The 18,351-nt window shown below is 48.8% G+C and overlaps 1 protein-coding gene across 1 annotated transcript in view; it reads right to left on the reverse strand.

The window, feature by feature from the left end:
• GART (phosphoribosylglycinamide formyltransferase, phosphoribosylglycinamide synthetase, phosphoribosylaminoimidazole synthetase) overlaps positions 1-18,351 on the reverse strand; it is a 52,862-nt gene that overhangs the window by 15,219 nt on the left and 19,292 nt on the right. Inside the window, exons 8-18 of the mRNA XM_063956478.1 lie at positions 18,132-18,219; positions 17,887-17,972; positions 17,211-17,379; positions 16,816-17,047; positions 15,566-15,660; positions 14,609-14,718; positions 14,158-14,356; positions 13,741-13,992; positions 13,341-13,493; positions 13,002-13,205; positions 127-276 (exon numbers count right to left, since the gene is read on the reverse strand). Of these exons, the coding sequence (XP_063812548.1) occupies positions 127-276; positions 13,002-13,205; positions 13,341-13,493; positions 13,741-13,992; positions 14,158-14,356; positions 14,609-14,718; positions 15,566-15,660; positions 16,816-17,047; positions 17,211-17,379; positions 17,887-17,972; positions 18,132-18,219 (1,738 nt within the window). The remainder of the gene's footprint in view (positions 1-126; positions 277-13,001; positions 13,206-13,340; positions 13,494-13,740; positions 13,993-14,157; positions 14,357-14,608; positions 14,719-15,565; positions 15,661-16,815; positions 17,048-17,210; positions 17,380-17,886; positions 17,973-18,131; positions 18,220-18,351) is intronic.

Raw genomic sequence — 18,351 nt, forward strand, 5'->3', positions numbered from 1 at the left:
ACACCATAACCACTCCCACCCCCTGCAGAAGCCCTGTTAGCTACTTACAGATACATTTCTGCTGCAGACACAAGTCATTGGAGTCATACAGGTGAATACAGAGATGCAGTCAGAGGGAGTCATTACCTGTACCGGAGATGAGAACAGCCACTCTCGCTCTCCCTTCCCATGCCTTGTCGGGTCCACCACAGACGGATGCAGAGATATAGGGTTGAGGCTGCGATTCTGTACTGTGCAGAGCAGCCATCAGATTCTTTACTTCCACGCTCGAGGAGTCTAACAAAAAACATAAGTCACTTTAAAGGTTACCCAGAGCTAACGGTTAACGTGAAAATAAAACCTTGATTACAATAAAGTCAATTTACATTTCTCTGGTCTATGGCCACCATCTGGTTACAGTGATAACAGAGATAAGCCGCAATAGTTATTCAATAGCCCAATGTAATCTCTTTACACAGGTTTAAAGCAAAAGGTGAACTAATGTGGGCAATACGAAGAGGGATAGGGTGGTGGGGTGTTACTACCAACACGGCTGTTCGCCATTAGAGAATGACAACATTTTCTGGGTTCTCAAGAAAAAATAAGATTTTACTCACCGGTAAATCTATTTCTCGTAGTCCGTAGTGGATGCTGGAACTCCGTAAGGACCATGGGGATTAGCGGCTCCGCAGGAGAATGGGCACAACTAAAGAAAGCTTTAGGACTACCTGGTGTGCACTGGCTCCTCCCACTAAGACCCTCCTCCAGACCTCAGTTAGGATACTGTGCCCGGAAGAGCTGACACAATAAGGAAGGATTTTGAATCCCGGGTAAGACTCATACCAGCCACACCAATCACACCGTATAACTCGTGATACTATACCCAGTTAACAGTATGAAATATAACCGAGCCTCTTAACAGATGGCTCAACAATAACCCTTTAGTTAGGCAATAACTATATACAAGTATTGCAGACAATCCGTACTTGGGATGGGCGCCCAGCATCCACTACGGACTACGAGAAATAGATTTACCGGTGAGTAAAATCTTATTTTCTCTGACGTCCTAAGTGGATGCTGGGACTCCGTAAGGACCATGGGGATTATACCAAAGCTCCCAAAAACGGGCGGGAGAGTGCGGATGACTCTGCAGCACCGAATGAGCAAACTCTAGGTCCTCCTCAGCCAGGGTATCAAACTTGTAGACTCTTGCAAAAGTGTTTGAACCCGACCAAGTAACAGCTCGGCAAAATTGTAAAGCCAAGACCCCTCGGGCAGCCGCCCAAGAAGAGCCCCTTTCCTCGTGGAACGGGCTTTTACAGATTTAGGGTGCGGCAGTCCAGCCGCAGAATGTGCAAGTTGAATCGTGCTACAGATCCAGCGAGCAATCGTCTGCTTAGAAGCAGGAGCACCCAGCTTGTTGGGTGCATACAGGAGAAATAGTGAGTCAGTTTTCCTGACTCCAGCCGTCCTGGAAACATATACTTTTCAGGGCCCTGACTACATCCAGTAACTTGGAATCCTCCAAGTCCCAAGTAGCCGCAGGCACCACAATAGGTTGGTTCACATGAAAAACTGATACCACCTTAGAAAGGAATTGGGAACGAGTCCTCAATTCCACCCTATCCATATAAAATACAGATAAGGGCTTTTGTATGACAAAGCCGCCAATTCTGATACACGCCTGGCCGACGCCAAGGCCCACAGAATGACCACTTTCCACGTGAGGTATTATAGCTCCACGGATTTAAGTGGCTCAACCCAATGCGACTTCAGGAAATCCAACACCACGTTGAGATCCCACGGTGCCACTGGAGGCACAAACGGGGGCTGACTATGCAGCACTCCCTTAACAAAAGTCTGAACTTCAGGCAGTGAAGCCAGTTCAATTTTGGAAGAAAATCGATAGAGCCGAAATCTGGACCTTAATGGAACCCAATTTTAGGCCCATAGTCACCTCTGACTGTAGGAAGTGCAGAAATCGACCTAGCTGAAATTTCTCCTTTGGGGCCTTCCAGGCCTCACAGTACGCAACATATTTCCGCCATATGCGGTGATGATGGTTTTCGTTCACTTCTTTCCTAGCTTTAAATAGCGTAGGGATAACTTCCTCCGGAATTCCCTTTTCCTTCAGGATTCGGCGTTCAACCGCCATGCCGTCAACGCAGCCTCGGTACGTCTTGGAACAGACAGGCCCCCTGCTGCAGCAGGTCCTGTCTGAGCGGCAGAGGCCATGGGTCCTCTGAGATCATTTCTTGGAGTTCTGGTTACCAAGCTCTTCGTGGCCAACCCGGAACAATGAGTATAGTTCTTACTCCTCTCCTTCTTATTATTCTCATTACCCTGGGTAAGAGAGGCAGAGAAGGGAACACATACACCGACTGGTACACCCACGGTGTTACCAGAGCGTCCACAGCTATCGCCTGAGGGTCCTTGACCTGGCGCAATATCTTTGTAGCTTTTAGTTGAGGCGGGACGCCATCATGTCCACCTGTGGCCTTTCCCAACGGTGTACAATCATTTTGAAGGCTTCTGGATGAAGTCCCCACTCTCCCGGGTGGTAGTTGTGTCTTCTGAGAAGGTCTGCTTCTCAGTTGTCCACTCCGGGAATGAACACTGCTGACAGTGCTAACACATGATTTTCCGCCCATCGGAGAATCCTTGTGGCTTCTGCCATCGCCATCCTGCTTCTTGTGCCGCCCTGTCGGTTTACATGAGCGACCGCCGTGATGTTGACTGACTGGATCAGCACCGGCCGGTGTTGAAGCAGGGGTCTAGCCTGACTTAGGGCATTGTAAATGGCCCTCCGTTCCAGAATATTTATGTGTAGGGAAGTCTCCTGACTTTTCCATAGCCCTGGAAGTTCCTTCCCTGTGTGACTGCCCCCCAGCCTCGAAGGCTGGCATCCGTGGTCACCAGGACCCAGTCCTGTATGCCGAATCTGCGGCCCCCTAGAAGATGAGCACTCTGCAGCCACCACAACAGCGACACCCTGACCCTTGGAGACAGGGTTATCCGCCGATGCATCTGAAGATGCGACCCGGACCACTTGTCCAACAGATCCCACTGGAAAATCCTTGCATGGGACCTGGCGAACGGAATTTCTTCGTAATAAGCTACTATCTTTCCCAGGGCTCGCGTGCATTGATGCACCGACACCTGTATACGTATTAGGAGGTCTCTGTCTAGAGACGACAACTCCTTGGACTTCTCCTCCGGGAGAAACCCTTTTTATCCTGTTCTGTGTCCAGAACCATACCCAGGAACAGTAGACGCGTCGTAGGAACCAGCAGCGACTTTGGAATATTCAGAATCCAGCCGTGCTGTTGTAGCACTTCCCGAGATAGTGCTACTCCGACGAACAACTGCTCCCTGGACCTCGCCTTTATAAGGAGATCGTCCAAGTATGGGATAATTATTTCGGCCATTACCTTGGTAAATACCTCGGTGCCGGGGACAGACCAACGGCAACGTCTGGAATTGGTAATGACAATCCTGTACCACAATATTGAGGTACTCCTGGTGAAGAGGGTAAATAGGGACATGCAGGTAATCATCCTTGATGTCCAGTGATACCATGAATTTCTCCAGGCTTGCAATAATCGCCCTGAGCGATTCCATTTTGAACTTGAACCTTCGTATATAAGTGTTCAAGGCTTTCAATTTTAGAATGGGTCTCACCGAATAGTCTGGTTTCGGTACCACAACATTTTGGAATAGTAACCCCGGCCTTGTTGAAGGAGGGGTACCTTGATTTCACCTGCTGGAAGTACAGCTTGTGAATTGCCGCCAGTACTACCTTTCTCAGAGGGAAGCAGGCAAGGCTGATGTGAGGTAACGGCGAGGGGGAGTCTCCTCGAACTCCAGCCAGTATCCCTGTGATACTATTTGCAGAACCTAGAGATCCACCTGTGGGCAAGCCCACTGGTCCCTGAAGTTCCCGAGACGCGCCCCTACCGCACCTGTCTCCACCTGTGGAGCCCCAGCGTCATGCGGTGGACTCAGAGGAAGCGGGGGAAGATTTTTGATCCTGGGAACTGGCTGCTGGTGCAGCTTTTTTCCTTCTTCCCTTGTCTCTGTGCAGAAAGGAAGCGCCTTTGACCCGCTTGCTTTTCTGAAGCCGAAAGGACTGTACCTGAAAATACGGTGCTTTCTTAGGCTGTGAGGAAACCTGAGGTAAAAAATTTTTCTTCCCAGCTGTTGCTGTGGATACGAGGTCCCAGAGACCATCCCCAAACAATTCCTCACCCTTATAAGGCAGAATCTCCATGTGCCTTTTACAGGCAGCATCCCCTGTCCACTGCCGGGTTTCTAATACCCTCCTGGCAGAATGGACATTGCATTAATTCTGGATGCCAGCCGGCAAATATCCCTCTGTGCATCCTTTATATATAAGACAACGTCTTAAATATGCTCAATGTTAGCAAAATATTATCCCTGTCTTAGCGTATTAATATTATCTGACAGGGTATCAGACCACGCTGCAGCAGCACTATTTATGCTGAGGCAATTGCAGGTTTCAGTATATAACCTGAGTGTGTAAATACAGACTTCAGGATCGCCTCCTGTTTTTCATCAGCAGGTTCCTTCAAGGTGGCCGTATCCTAAGACGGCAGTGCCACCTTTTGACAAACGTGCGAGCGCCTTATCCACCCTAAGGGATATCTCCCAACGTGACCTATCCTCTGGCGGGAAAGGGTACGCCATCAGTAACTTTAGAAATTACCAGTTTCTTATCGGGGGAAACCACGCTTCTTTACACACTTCATTCATTCATCTGATGGCGGAACAAAACACTGGCTGCTTTTTCTCCCCAAAAATAAAACCCCTTTTATGTGGTACTTGGGTTCATGTCAGAAAATGCGTAACACATTTTTCATTGCCGAGATCATGTAACGGATGTTCCTAGTGGATTGTGTATATGTCTCAACCTCGTCGACACTGGAGTCAGACTCCGTGTCAACATCTGTGTCTGCCATCTGAGGTAACGGGCGTTTTTTTTTTTTTTTTTTTTGAGCCCCTGATGGCCTTTGAGACGCCTGGGCAGGCGCGGGCTGAGAAGCCGGCTGTCCCACAGCTGTTACGTCATCCAGTCTTTTATGTAAAGGAGTTGACACTGTCGGTTAATACCTTCCACCTATCCATCCACTCTGGTGTCGGCCCCACAGGGGGCGACATCCCATTTAATCGGCCTCTGCTCCGCCTCCACGTAACCTTCCTCATCCAACATGTCGACACAGCCGTACCGACACTGCACACACACAGGGAATGCTCTGACTGAGGACAGGACCCCACAAAGTCCTTTGGGGAGACCGAGAGAGAGTATGCCAGCACACACCAGAGCGCTATATAATGCAGGGATTAACACTATAACTGAGTGATTTTTCCCCAAATAGCTGCTTGTATACATATATTGCGCCTAAATTTAGTGCCCCCCCTCTTTTTAACCCTTTGAGCCTGAAAACTACAGGGGAGAGCCGTCTTCCAGCTGCACTGTGAAGAGAAAATGGTGCCAGTGTGCTGAGGGAGAAGCCCCGCCCCTTTTTCGGCTGACTTTCTCCCGCTTTTTCTGGAATACTGGCAGGGGTAATTTTACATCTATATAGCCTCTAGGACTATATATGATGTAGATTTGCCAGCCAAGGTGTCATATATTGCCCTCAGGGCACCCCCCCCCCCAGCGCCCTGCACCCATCAGTGACCGGAGTGTGAGGTGTACATTTGGAGCAATGGCGCACAGCTGCAGTGCTGTGCGCTACCTTGGTGAAGACCGAAGTCTTCTGCCGCCGATTTTCCGGACTCTTCATGCTTCTGGCTCTGTAAGGGGGACGGCGGCGCGGCTCCGGGAACGAACACCAAGGTCGGGTCCTGCGGTCGATCCCTCTGGAGCTAATGGTGTCCAGTAGCCTAAGAAGCCCAAACTACCACCTGTTAGGTAGGTTCGCTTCTTCTCCCCTTAGTCCCTCGCTGCAGTGAGTCTGTTGCCAGCAGATCTGTAAAATAAAAAACCTAAATAAACTTTCTTTCTAGGAGCTCAGGAGAGCCCCTAGTGTGCATCCAGCTCAGCCGGGCACAAGAATCTAACTGAGGTCTGGAGGAGGGTCTTAGTGGGAGGAGCCAGTGCACACCAGGTAGTCCTAAAGCTTTCTTTAGTTGTGCCCAGTCTCCTGCGGAGCCGCTAATCCCCATGGTCCTTACGGAGTCCCAGCATCCACTTAGGACGTCAGAGAAAGGAAACTTCGGTGTCAGCAGGTGGATAGAATTTATAGTTCTGAAATGTACATAATTCAGACAAGTTTTAGGACCTTTGTGCTCTGAAAGGGGGAGGTGCATCAAGCCTTGGAGAGTAATAAGAGTAATAAAGAGAAGCTGCCCAAAGTAACCAGATACATTTATCTAGCAGCCTTTCAAGTGACTGTTAGAAGCTGGTACGGGCAAGGTCTTCACTTTATCACTCTCCAAGGCTGGATTCCCTCCCCAAACATCCCAAGATACACTCAGCCCGGAACCCAAGCCTCACCAACAGTGCACACTGAATGCAGCGTGGGTAGATCCAGTCAATATTCTACCTGGGTTTCCTGGAGATTTAAAAGAACTCAAAAAGTTTAAAAAAAAGCATTTAAACTGAAAACTCAGAATAGCCGTCCAATCAGAAAGGACAATAGGAGAATAGGCTGCCAGTATATTCCCACCGCCTGCTCTCAGTGTGCTGCTTCAGGCATATAGGGCCAGATGTACTAAGCCTTAAATCAGGATTTTGGTACTTACCGATAAATCCCTTTCTCCGATTCCACAGGGGCCACTGGAGCGTAGTTACAATGGGGAAATAGTAGGCAGTAATTGGGAGCTGGCACTTTAAAAATTTTCACACTGTGGCTAGCTCCTCCCCTACTATCTCCCCTCCAAGCCAGTCTACGTAAAACTGTGCCCGAGGAGAGCTGGAATAAACAAACCGTAAGGTAGAGGAGGTTAATGAAGCCCTGTAAACCAGGATAACACAGACCAAACCTGGAACAGAACCTAACAAACAACCGGCTAGCCCGAACTCAACAAGCAGTCATATGGTGATCTGCAAACCGTTAAGCAAAAAACAAGGAGGAACAGCGCTGGGCGGGCGTCCAGTGGCCCCTGTGGAATCGGGAGAAAGGGATTTATCGGTAAGTACCAAAATCCTGATTTCTCCTTCATCCACTGGAGCGTAGTTACAATGGGGACGTCCCAGAGCTCCCAGAACGGGTGGGAGAGCGCTGAGAGTCCTGTAAGACCGCTCGGCCAACTGTGATGCAGAGGCCGCAAAAGTGTCAAACTTGTAGAATTTGACAAAACGAATGGCGGTCCGCCCGACAAAAAGTATTCATGGAGACCCCACGGGCAGCTGCCCACGAAGGTCCCACAACGCGCGTAAAGTGCGCTGAAATGGAAAACGGAGGCTCCTGAGCCACCGCCAAGAAGACTGTCTGATGGTCAGATGTATCCAACAGCCCAGCATATGCTGGGACCCCGGCTATTTAGTACGGGAGCATCGTACAGAACAAAGAAGAAAAGCCCTTCGTCGAATAGCCTAAGACCGCTGTAGAGAGAGTCGGCGAGCCCTGACAACAGTCAAAGAGGACCGAAAAACACTAGCGTCAGATTTATATGAAAAACGGACATCCCCTTTGGAAGAAACGACCGCTGAGGCCGAAGCTCAGCCGGGGGAGTTGCCAATAGAGAACTCCCTGAAAGAGAGTCCGAACTTACGTCCGCCAGGCTAATCTCTTTTGGAAGAAATCCGAAAAAAGGCAGAGACCTAAAATTCAGGTCACTGTGGTTTGAAGCGCAGCGGAGCAAAAACTCCCAGAGAAACCAAAGATGACGGCTGAATGGTAACTGAAAGAAGGGGAAAACCCCTTTTTTCCTTAGTATGTCCCATACAGTTTTCCAAAAGTGGCAAAACTAGAAGAGGTAACAGACTTCTGAAATCGGGGCCCAGTAGGCCTAACCGAACTAGGGAACTCGTCCCTTCTGAGGTCTCGTGAACAGTCACACGGTTAAATGAAAACAGTGTAAGATTGAATAAAGAAAAGGGCCCTGTTGAAGTAGACAGTTCAGTCGAGGTAGGAGCCAAGGCTCCTCTACTGACAACAGGTGTAGCTGTATCTTCAAGTCATGCGTGGCCCAACCGGAGCCACAGAGAGGACTAGCACGCATATTTCCCTCCTGTGTTACCGAAAGAGAGGTAGAAATAGAAAAGGAGGCAGGATAGAATAACCAGAAAACTCCCAGGAGCCCTGAGGGCCTCCTCGGCTACTGCCGCCAGAGCTCACGTTCGAGAGTAGGAAAGGGTTAAAGAGTCAGTCAGAACGCCCTGAGGTCGATCCGAAATCTCCGCCAATAGCGGACCAGTTGACAAAACTCCGGGGAATGTCCCCTCACCTGGGAGTCTGACCTGGCGGCTTGACCTGGAAAGAAGATTGTTGTCCCCCGCTCAGAGGGGAATGTAGGCGACCACTCATTGCGTCGCAGCTTGACTGAAGAAATAAAGTACCTGGTGCCGAGGAAGGAAAAATCCTCCGACGGACCGTGTTGAGAAATGTCTACGAGGAGCATAATTTTGGATCCGTGTCGAACCAGAAGCTCCTGGATCCTCCGGATATTCAGAAGCCACCTAATGTACAAAGTGGGATAGTAGTAGTAGATTGTCCCATTAGGGGACCAACGTACTTCCTGCCCTTGAAAGATTTATTCTGTGATCTTCCTGATCCCTGTGTGAGTGGAAGAGAGACCGAATGGAAGTGGACTGACAGTGAGAATGAGTATCCTGTAATGCGAATCTGAGAAAAGCCCGTTGAGGAAACCCAACGGAAATCAGTAAACAGGCCTCCCTGCAGACAAGGGACACGTAAAACTCCCTATCTTGTCCAAAACTAGCAATCACAGACTGAAAGGATTCTAAGGCCAGAATAGGCCTGGCCGAGCCCACAGGCTTCGGAACGTGAAAAGAAAACAAAGGCCTGAGAACTGTCCCGATTCAAATGATATCTGAAAAACAGGGATCAACCTCCTTTGCGGTTAGAAGCATATGGAGCGCCGACTGCAGTATGACTCTCTTGACTCCTGAGACGGTTGTACTACAAAATTTAGTCTGTAACCGCCCAAGCCTTCTCAGTACTCTCCGTAGGACCCCGACATGCGCCTACCCTGGGACCCTCCAGGTGGTAGGAAGGTTTGACCTGTAGTAGGTGTATAGGATGACTTAAAGTCAGACTGGACCGAGGATGCTGAACCTCTGCTTCAACTTTTTGCCCTGAGATCCCCTGGCGACGGAGATATCGCCCGTGTGGAGTCGAAAGCTTGAAAGGGCACGGAAAAATCTAAAGGAAAGACCGGTAAAGGTCTGTCTTGGAGCTGGGGCAGTAGTAGGAGAAAGCAAAGTGGACTTACCTCCAATGGTTTAAGAAATCCTGCAGAAAGTTCCTTCCCCTGAACCATCTGCCCCATAGGATTTCATGTTCACCTGTCACTGTCGCAGCCCCAGAGGTCGTCGGGTTAAGACAGGCCAAGCGAAAATGCAGGTTCCGAGTCTGCAGACGTGAAGACCTCCAAAGAACATAAAGCAGAATCGTGATTCTGACCCGTACCAAAGTATCAATTGATCCTGATGCAAAACATCCTGTAACCTAGAGGACGATTGTTCCACAACCTACCTGCTCCGGACAAGGTAGAACCCCGCTGCCGTATATGTGCGTTCGATGGATGCCTGAGCAAGGTTGCCTCAGGAAAAAACGGCAGCTTGTTGGACCGGTGATACATCGAGGGGTATACCCTGGAGAGGTTCTGATACCCTTTCCTGCCGTCTGCGGGGAAAGGATAGGAAAACAAACATTGTTTGATACCTGAAATTGTGTATTCGGGTGTCTACCGGAGCCTGCCCAGCTCATCCGATACTGGACCAGTCGCTGTCATTTCGTCATCGGCGTTGTACCCTGATGGACTTGACGTGTCCGCCTCCTTTACCTGCAGTATCAGACGAACTGCTGTATAATGCACCTGGATATTCTGAGACACTGGTTCAGACTCCACAGAAAACAGACATCATCAGTATTGTAACATGGAAGGTTAGCAAGGTTCCTTTAGAAACCTGGAGAGGTGAAATGACGTATAAGGTCTCTGGTTAATAGTGACATTACCTGCATAATCTGAGCTGTTCAAACAGGAGTGTCCTGCAGGTGCGTGGAGGGCTCTGCAGATGGCTCCGCCGCATACTTCACACCTAAGAGGGAATTCTTTGACTATCCCAGGTGAGACAAACGAAAGGAGAAAAGGTGGGTTAAATAAACACAGCCCTATGTAAGGTCTGCACGATAATGTGTAGTGACCGACACGATTCAAATAAACTTTCTGGAGCAGCGGAGACCTGAACCAGTAACGCTGCGCTGTGGGACAGGAGTCTTAGCCCTAGGCTATAGGAGCTCACCTTAAAGTTGTTTTTTTTTTTTGGATTCAAACCCCTGTTCAGATACCCGCTACTAGCGTACTGAGCCACAGCGCTATTTGTCTGATGCTTTACACATATTCCCAAATTACAAATAGCATTAGTAACTAGTGACACCAAGGAATAATAAAGGGAAGGCAACACCCCGCCCTGCGTTGAGGGCTGAAGAGATGGCTGCCCCGCACAATCCCCACCTAACAGGTATTTCTCTGACTTGCGTAGCCCTATGTAATGTCTGCAGTATAACCTGCAGTGACAGAGTAGGAGCTTTAAAGTAGGTTTTTGTTGGGATCACAACCCTGGTCCCTGTATGTAGTGTACCACTAATTACGGTGCACCAGATGTTTCTCGGAGGTTCCGCTGGTTTTTCTAAATGGTGACCAGCCTGTGAGAAAAGATGGGGGAAAATGTTATGTGGGGTATTCTGTTATTAGAAAACATTGTTTTATCCCCTATATCTGGTAATCGGGTAGATAAATACTGTGTGAACCCAATAGGGTAGATAATTACTGATGTATTTGTAGGTAAGAAATACTGGACAGTAGATTTTTAAATTATTAATGAACTGAGTCCCAGCTTCTGTATGAAGTTAGGAAATGCCGGGCAGAGGACTCTACTGCAGGGAGGAATGTTGGAAAAGCTAAAAACCCCAGAGACAGGGTCTGTTGCCTAGCAACAGTGAGACCTGGGAGCCCGCTGAGTAAAGCGGGTTATAAACCTTTACTCCCCCCTCAGCGGGAGACTGTGGAGCGGCGTGCTGTAGCGGCGCAGGAAGCGGAGACAGCCCGCTGTACAGAGCGGGAGTTAGCTCCGCCCCCCCTGCCTCGCGTACCAATGTATCCCCCGGCCGCCTTGCTGCGGCCGGGGAGCGGGTAAATGTAACCCCCGGCCGCCTGTTTGCTGCTGCCTGGGAGCGCCTGTATATTTTAAATGTAACCCCCCCCCCGGCCGCCTGTATGCTGCGGCCGGGGAGCGGTGTGTAACCCCCGGCCGCCTGTATATGCAAAGAAATCCTCCCTGCACAGCCTGGAGAGGAATGTGCTGCGGCCGGGGAGCGGTGTGTAACCCCCCGGCCGCCTGTATGCTGCGGCCGGGGAGCTGAGAATCTGAACCCGCCGGACGGAGCGGGAGTTAGCTCCGCCCCTCTTTTTCGGCGCCACTTTTAATTTTTTTCGCTATGTATTACCCGGCTGCCTGTCAGCTTGTATGCTGCCGGGTAGTGTAAATGTAGCACCCGGCTGCCTGTCTGCTGCAGCCGGGGAGTGAAGTGCTGAGCCCGCTTACAGAGCGGGCTGAAGCTCCGCCCCCCACATAATGGCGCCAATTTCAAACTAGTAAGTGCGCCCTCTCTTGTGCTGATGCACTGCAGCGTTATAAGGGGGGCAGGACACAACGCAGGAAAGACAGTCACATCTAAAGTCTCACTCTGCACATAATTTGTAAAATCACACATCAGTCTGGTGGGGGAGGGGGGATTGTACTCACCACTGTCCTCTTCTGATGAAGTGGCCCCAACACGCGCCGCACGCAGCGGTGTCCGGCCGGAATCTGTGATGGAGTGGTCCCGACACGCGCCGCACGCAGCGGTGTCCGGCCTCTGTTGACGGAGTGGTCCCAACACGCGCCGCACGCAGCGGTGTCCGACCACTGTTACTTACCGCTGCCATAATCTTCTGCTGGATGGAGTGGTCCCGACACGCGCCGCACGCAGCGGTGTCCGCCAACTCAGGAGAGCTCAGTGTCTCCCTCAGCCGGGGCCCATCCCGAGCCGCACGCAGCTGCGATGGGACCCCGCCGGCAGCTCCCGCGGTGCAGACTGGCAGTGGCAGAGCTGCCAGTCTGTGCATGTGTGAAAGAAAAAGAAAATAATAAAGAAAAAAGAAAAAATTCTTCAGCTAAACCCAAGTGAACCAGCTCACCTCGGGCACATACTAAGACTGGCTTGGAGGGGAGATAGTAGGGGAGGAGCTAGCCACAGTGTGAAAATTTTTAAAGTGCCAGCTCCCAATTACTGCCTACTATTTCCCCATTGTAACTACGCTCCAGTGGCCCCTAGTGGATGAAGGAGAAAAAGTGATAAAGTGGAGAGAGATAACGGAACAGCCAATCAGCTCCTAACTGCTATGTCACAGGCCCCGTTTGAAAATTCACATTTATGAGCTGGTTGGTAGTTTATCACTCTATACTTGATCACTTTTCAAGGCTTAGTACATCTGGCCCATAAGGAGCTTCGTCACAGTGGGACAGAATCGTGGTCCCCCAACAGTGCAGAAGGGACCCCATTAAGTCAGGGGAGGAGGGAGAGCAGACTATGGTGACATTTCAAATATTTCACAATATTATAAAAATAAAAGCGTGAAAAAAATAAAATACAAAAACGTCATCAAATTTAGCCTTCAGACACATTAAAATGTTCTTGTAAGCCGGACCTTGCAACGCAGGCTATGGCTTTATGTATAAGGGGATAAATTATATATGAAAGAAAAAAAAATATACATGGGGGGGGGGGGGGGAGATGAGTAAAACCACTTATACAGAGAGCGCAGACCTTTGGGGCATGAGGACACTTCCCCGATAATCCACGCTTCTTCCACCGCCTGCACCTCCATCAGAACCTTTCCAGCCAACCCTTTCTCCACCACCAATACTGCGCCAATCCCACAGTTAAACGTCCGTGTTAGTTCCTCCTCTGACAGACCTCCCTCCTTCTGCAGCCATGAGAACACTCCTGGTATCCTCCAGCACAGGGCATCTGAAAATAGGACACATTCAGGAGCCTGGAATACAGAAGCTGCAACAATGGGAGCATCAATGCAGCGAGGGCAGCTGCCCTGTGTAATATCAGGAGTTCCATTATCAAACCTCAGCCACTGCTCCTCTCGCTTACCCAAAGTGACTCCAAGAGATGCAGGCAGGACCCTAGGAATGTTCTCCAGCAGTCCACCCCCAGTAATGTGAGCGTATGCCTTTACACAGCCAGACTTAAGAATGGGTAAGAGGCTCTTGCTGTAGATTTTGGTAGGCGTCAATAGAAGTTCTCCTGAGACGCAAAGCAGATTATAGAGACAATCACATTTACCCCGTAACAGAAATGTTCACCAACCTTTCTAACAGAGGGTCACTAGAATGTCTCTAAAGAGACCACAATTTATACAGTGTATGGATAGGAGACAGACAGACATGACAGCCAGGGGTAATCATATGGAACCGTATGTAGAACTATGTATCAAATGCATATTATTCAGGTTAAGTGAGAAATAGTAGCACTGCACATTACATAGGCTCACCCAACGTCATGTCCCCACACCCAGACGGTGCTGCTGAAGATAGTTCCAGTCCCGACTTCTCAAGCACCTTCCTGGCCAGGCTGAAGCCGTTGCTATGAACGCCAGAGGAAGAGACGCCGATAACCAGGTCCCCTGCCGTGATCCTCTCCAGAAGTGGCAGCATGTGGCCCCTCTCCACTGCACCCACAGCAAAGCCGGCCAAGTCGTACTCCCCAGGGGCATACATTCCCGGCATCTCCGCAGTTTCACCACCTGCCAGGCAAACGGCAAGTAAGAGGCTTCAAAGAAATACACAAAAAACAAACAAAAAACAAACAAAAAAACACAACCCACTATATATTTATTTTTGGATTTTGGCACTTCAATACTCGCTAATTGGAAAGGGGAGAGGAAATGGGTATTCATGTAGAACATTACCGAGAAGAGCACATCCTGCTATTTGGCAAGCTCTGGCTATACTGGCAACCACCGATCCAGCCACGGACACGTCTAAGGCCCCACAGGCAAAGTAATCCAGGAAAAACAGAGGCTCTGCTCCCTGTGCCAAGATGTCATTCACGCACATAGCCACTAGGTCCTGCCCGATGGTGTCATGCTTGTTACATGCCTGTGCAATCTGCAAAGACAATGGGTGAGCAAGGTTGTGGTATGATAGACTAAAAGGGTTCTGGAACAAACATCATGGAGGATGCATCATCTGCAGAACGTAATGTTTCATTACACCGTCCTACTCAGATGCTCTGTTACTGCAGATTTATGAGAGAATGATTTGTTAGCAGTGTCGTCTCTGCTGGGAACTACTTCCACCAACTTTGCGTTAAACAGACGCAGGAGCCAGGAACCGTTGGAAAATTAATTTCTGCTTTACCTTCAGTTTTGTTCCTACACCGTCAGTCCCGGATACTAGTATGGGGTCCATATATCCCGCAGCTTTAAGGTCGAACAGGCCGGCAAAGCCTCCAAGCTCCGCATTGCACCCTGTGGGCAGATATTCTGTCACGGCTACAGCCACAAAGTGATGTTGTGCAAATAAAATACAGAATGGGCTACAAAACATCCATAATACACAAAATAAGCCCAGAAATTGATGGATACATGATTACATTAACTGTCCAATACAGAATACTAGTCTTTAATCCAGCGGTGAGGAACCTGCGGCCCGAACTACACATCTGAGCATGCCCTGCAATCGTTTTAGCATGACCAAATAGCAAAACTGTAGCAGGGCATGCTGGAATGTGTAGTTCAACAGCTGGATGGCCAAAAGTTCCCCACCCCTTCTTTTAATCCAACAGTCTCATGGCCACGTAGACACTTGTTTTGTGGTACCATCAGACACAAATATCTACTGATCAACAGAACACTTCACGTACTCCGAGAACGGACAGTGGTCATTATACTAGAGCCAGGGAAGGCAACTGTGTAGAACTGCACATCCCAGCATGCCCTGCCAATATTCATATGCACTAAGAGTAAAACTGTGTCAGGGCATGGACTTCCACAGCAGCTGGAGTGCTACAAATTGGGGTCTATTCATGAAGCAGTGAAAAGTGTGGAGAAGAGAACCAGGAGAAGTTGCCCATGGCAACCAATCAGCATTGAACATTTAGAATTTGCATACTATACAATTATACGGAGTAGCTGATTGGAGAAGTTGCCCATGGCAACCACTCTTCACTGCTTCATGAATAGACCCCATTGACTACCCCTGTACTAGAGGATGGGGCCTTATGGTGAAAGCTCACTAAGTCGGGGCAGAGACTCAGTATTGTCTGTCCAATCAGGCTGCTCACTTGGATCACATGTTGTACCTGGACCATCATACCTGGTCTCGCAGTGGCTTTAGCAAAAGGTTTAATTTTCTGGACAAGAGCATTCCCAGCCCCAATATCCACTCCGCTGTCTTTGTATGTCAGGGACCTGGCGATAGAGAGCACACGTATAGGAAACTTTCCTCTAATAATCGTCCCACCACAGAACTAGGATAGGATAGGTGCGGGAGTAAGCAGACCTTTTATTATGATGTATAAATTCTATACATTACAAATACGACTTCAACCATAATAAATCACACATGTGCACACAATCAAATATTAGTTTCCCTTGAAAATAGACTTTTGGTAAACACAGGGTACAGATGCTCTTGGTACGAGTATGGTGACCAACATCGCCTTTTCCTGCCACTAGATCTCAGAGAGGACAAGCCCCTGACCACTGCGCCATTTTGCTACTTCAGAGGTTCCAACAGAGGCATGGGGAGCTCATCACGGTATGCGTTCAAGATCCCGGGAGCCGTAATCCTGACAGCCGTTAAAATACAGATGCTGGCATCCTGGAGGAAAATCAGAATCGAGATACCGAAATCCCAAAAGGTACGTATGCACTGCAGCGTTAGATTTAGGCTGCAAGGGGGGGGTAGGTTTAGGCACCTCCCGAGGGTGTTAGGCTTAAGCTGCAGGGGGGGGGTTTAGGGTTAGCAACCACCGGGGGATTGTTAGGGTTAGGCACTGAGGGGGGAGGGTTAGGTTTAGATTGCAGACAGGTAGGAGGTTAGGGTACAGAATGCACCCGTCGGAATTGCCGCAATCGGGATTCCGGAGTTGGAATACTAACCATACGCTGGCTATTCATACTGAACACCTCATAACTAATATGGGACACAGTGCTGCTAATGACATGGTGAGTGTTTTACCTCAGATACCCACAAAATGGACACTTCTCAAGGAGATGCTGACTTAGGGAGTTCAGCAATATCCAGCAACCATAGAATAATACATGCTAGAAGTACAGTAAGGAAAACTAACATGGAACTTAAATTACAACGAAAAAAAAAAACACAATTGGGTCACGTCTCAGATACCAAAAGCGCGTTACTCCTAATCCCAGGCCGTGCAAGGTTTACCATCTGTGCCACCTAAGGATGCTTAACAAAACATAATGGACAAAATAAAATAAAAAACATTGGGTTTTATTTTCATTTATTTTTATTAATATAAAGTACAACTACATAGACCACCACCACTGTAAATCAGAACACGTCACCATAGATTTCATCACGGGTCCTCCAATACACACCTGTGCTGCGTGAGGTACGCTATAGCGCGGTAACCTATATCCTTTCTATACACTGCGTCAGAAAACGTTATGGCTTCAACCCCTTTGTTTGCCTCTTCCAGAGCAGACACCAAATCCTTCCCAATAGACGTAACCGTAAGAACACGACCGCCGCTGGTGACCACCTTGCCATCCTTTAGAGCGGTGCCAGCATGGAACACCTGCAGGCCAAGGTCTTTGGCTTCAGTAAGTCCTGGAAGAGAACCCAAAAGGAATGAGCCACAAAGTCAAGAAACACAAGTAACTTTCTAGATACACAACACTAACTAAAATGACCCATCTTTCCTGATCACAGTTGTTATCCATGCAGAGTAACAACTACACAGGTCAGAGAACACTAAGACTAAGCCACTTACCAGTGATTTCCAGGCCCTTTGCATAGTTACCAGGGTAACCCCCGCTGGCCATCACCAACGTAACAGCAGCATGATCCTCTAGCCAGACAGGCATACACGTGGCAAGCCGGCCATTCATGGTGGCCTGGATAACCTCGTACAGGTCACTCCGAAGCAGCGGCAGAATAACCTTTAAACATTAAAATGATACAAAAGTATTTATGAATATTTATTCCACACTGAATCCTTCCAATTAGGAACACAGAGCAAGTCAGTCTGCAATAGACGTATTTGTGCATTCAGTTACAATAGGATGCAACAGACCAAGACGTGTAGAGAGGCTAGTTGTACCAGGTCTCCCGATGAATTGCCCAGCGCTAATCTTCGTTCATAGTGTTGCTACGCAAAGAAGGGTGAATAGGCAACAGACTTAGGGGTCATAGGGAACACACGGTGCAGGCAGACGTCTGCCCAAGGGAAATGAAGTGCAAACCCCCCCCCAAAAAAAAAAAACCCAATGTAATTATCTAAACTGGGGTTAAGAGGGGGAGGAGCCAAGTACAGTCCTTAAAATAATTAAAGTGCCAGGCTCCAGTCACCCCCATCCAGTGTCCCCCCAGTGAATGAAGAAGAAACATTTGAACAAACACATTAGAATAGCTCCATATTAATCCATTTACAATAACGTGCCACGTACCTGACATTCTGGATCCCCAAATCGACAGTTAAACTCCAGCACCTTAAATCCCTCCTTTGTACGCATGATACCGGCATAGAGAACGCCTGAAAAAAACATTATGCGAAAGGTCACTCAATGTGACAAACTCATTTAGCTGAACTCCGTTCTGTAGTGAACCCAGTCAGTCAGTCAGTCAATCAACTTGTAGCGTTAACTCCACCTTAAATAAATGATCTCTGCATCCCTCAAGAAGAGCCACTCACCAATATATGGGCTGCCCTCTTCTCGAATTCCATCAACTGCTCTTTGCAATACAGAACCCCGGATTTCATCTAGTAATTGCTTGGAGATCTAACGTGGTAAAGAAAGAAGGAGAATCATAGGGCTTCATTCAGAGGTGGACAGCTATGCAATAGAGGCTGAGAACTCATGCTCAAGCCTCAGCTAATGGGCCGCCTACAGAGACGCCCAACAGCTGCAGCT

Source organism: Pseudophryne corroboree, chromosome 2 (assembly GCF_028390025.1).
Source record: "Pseudophryne corroboree isolate aPseCor3 chromosome 2, aPseCor3.hap2, whole genome shotgun sequence".
In the NCBI taxonomy this organism is placed as follows: Eukaryota; Metazoa; Chordata; class Amphibia; order Anura; family Myobatrachidae; genus Pseudophryne; species Pseudophryne corroboree.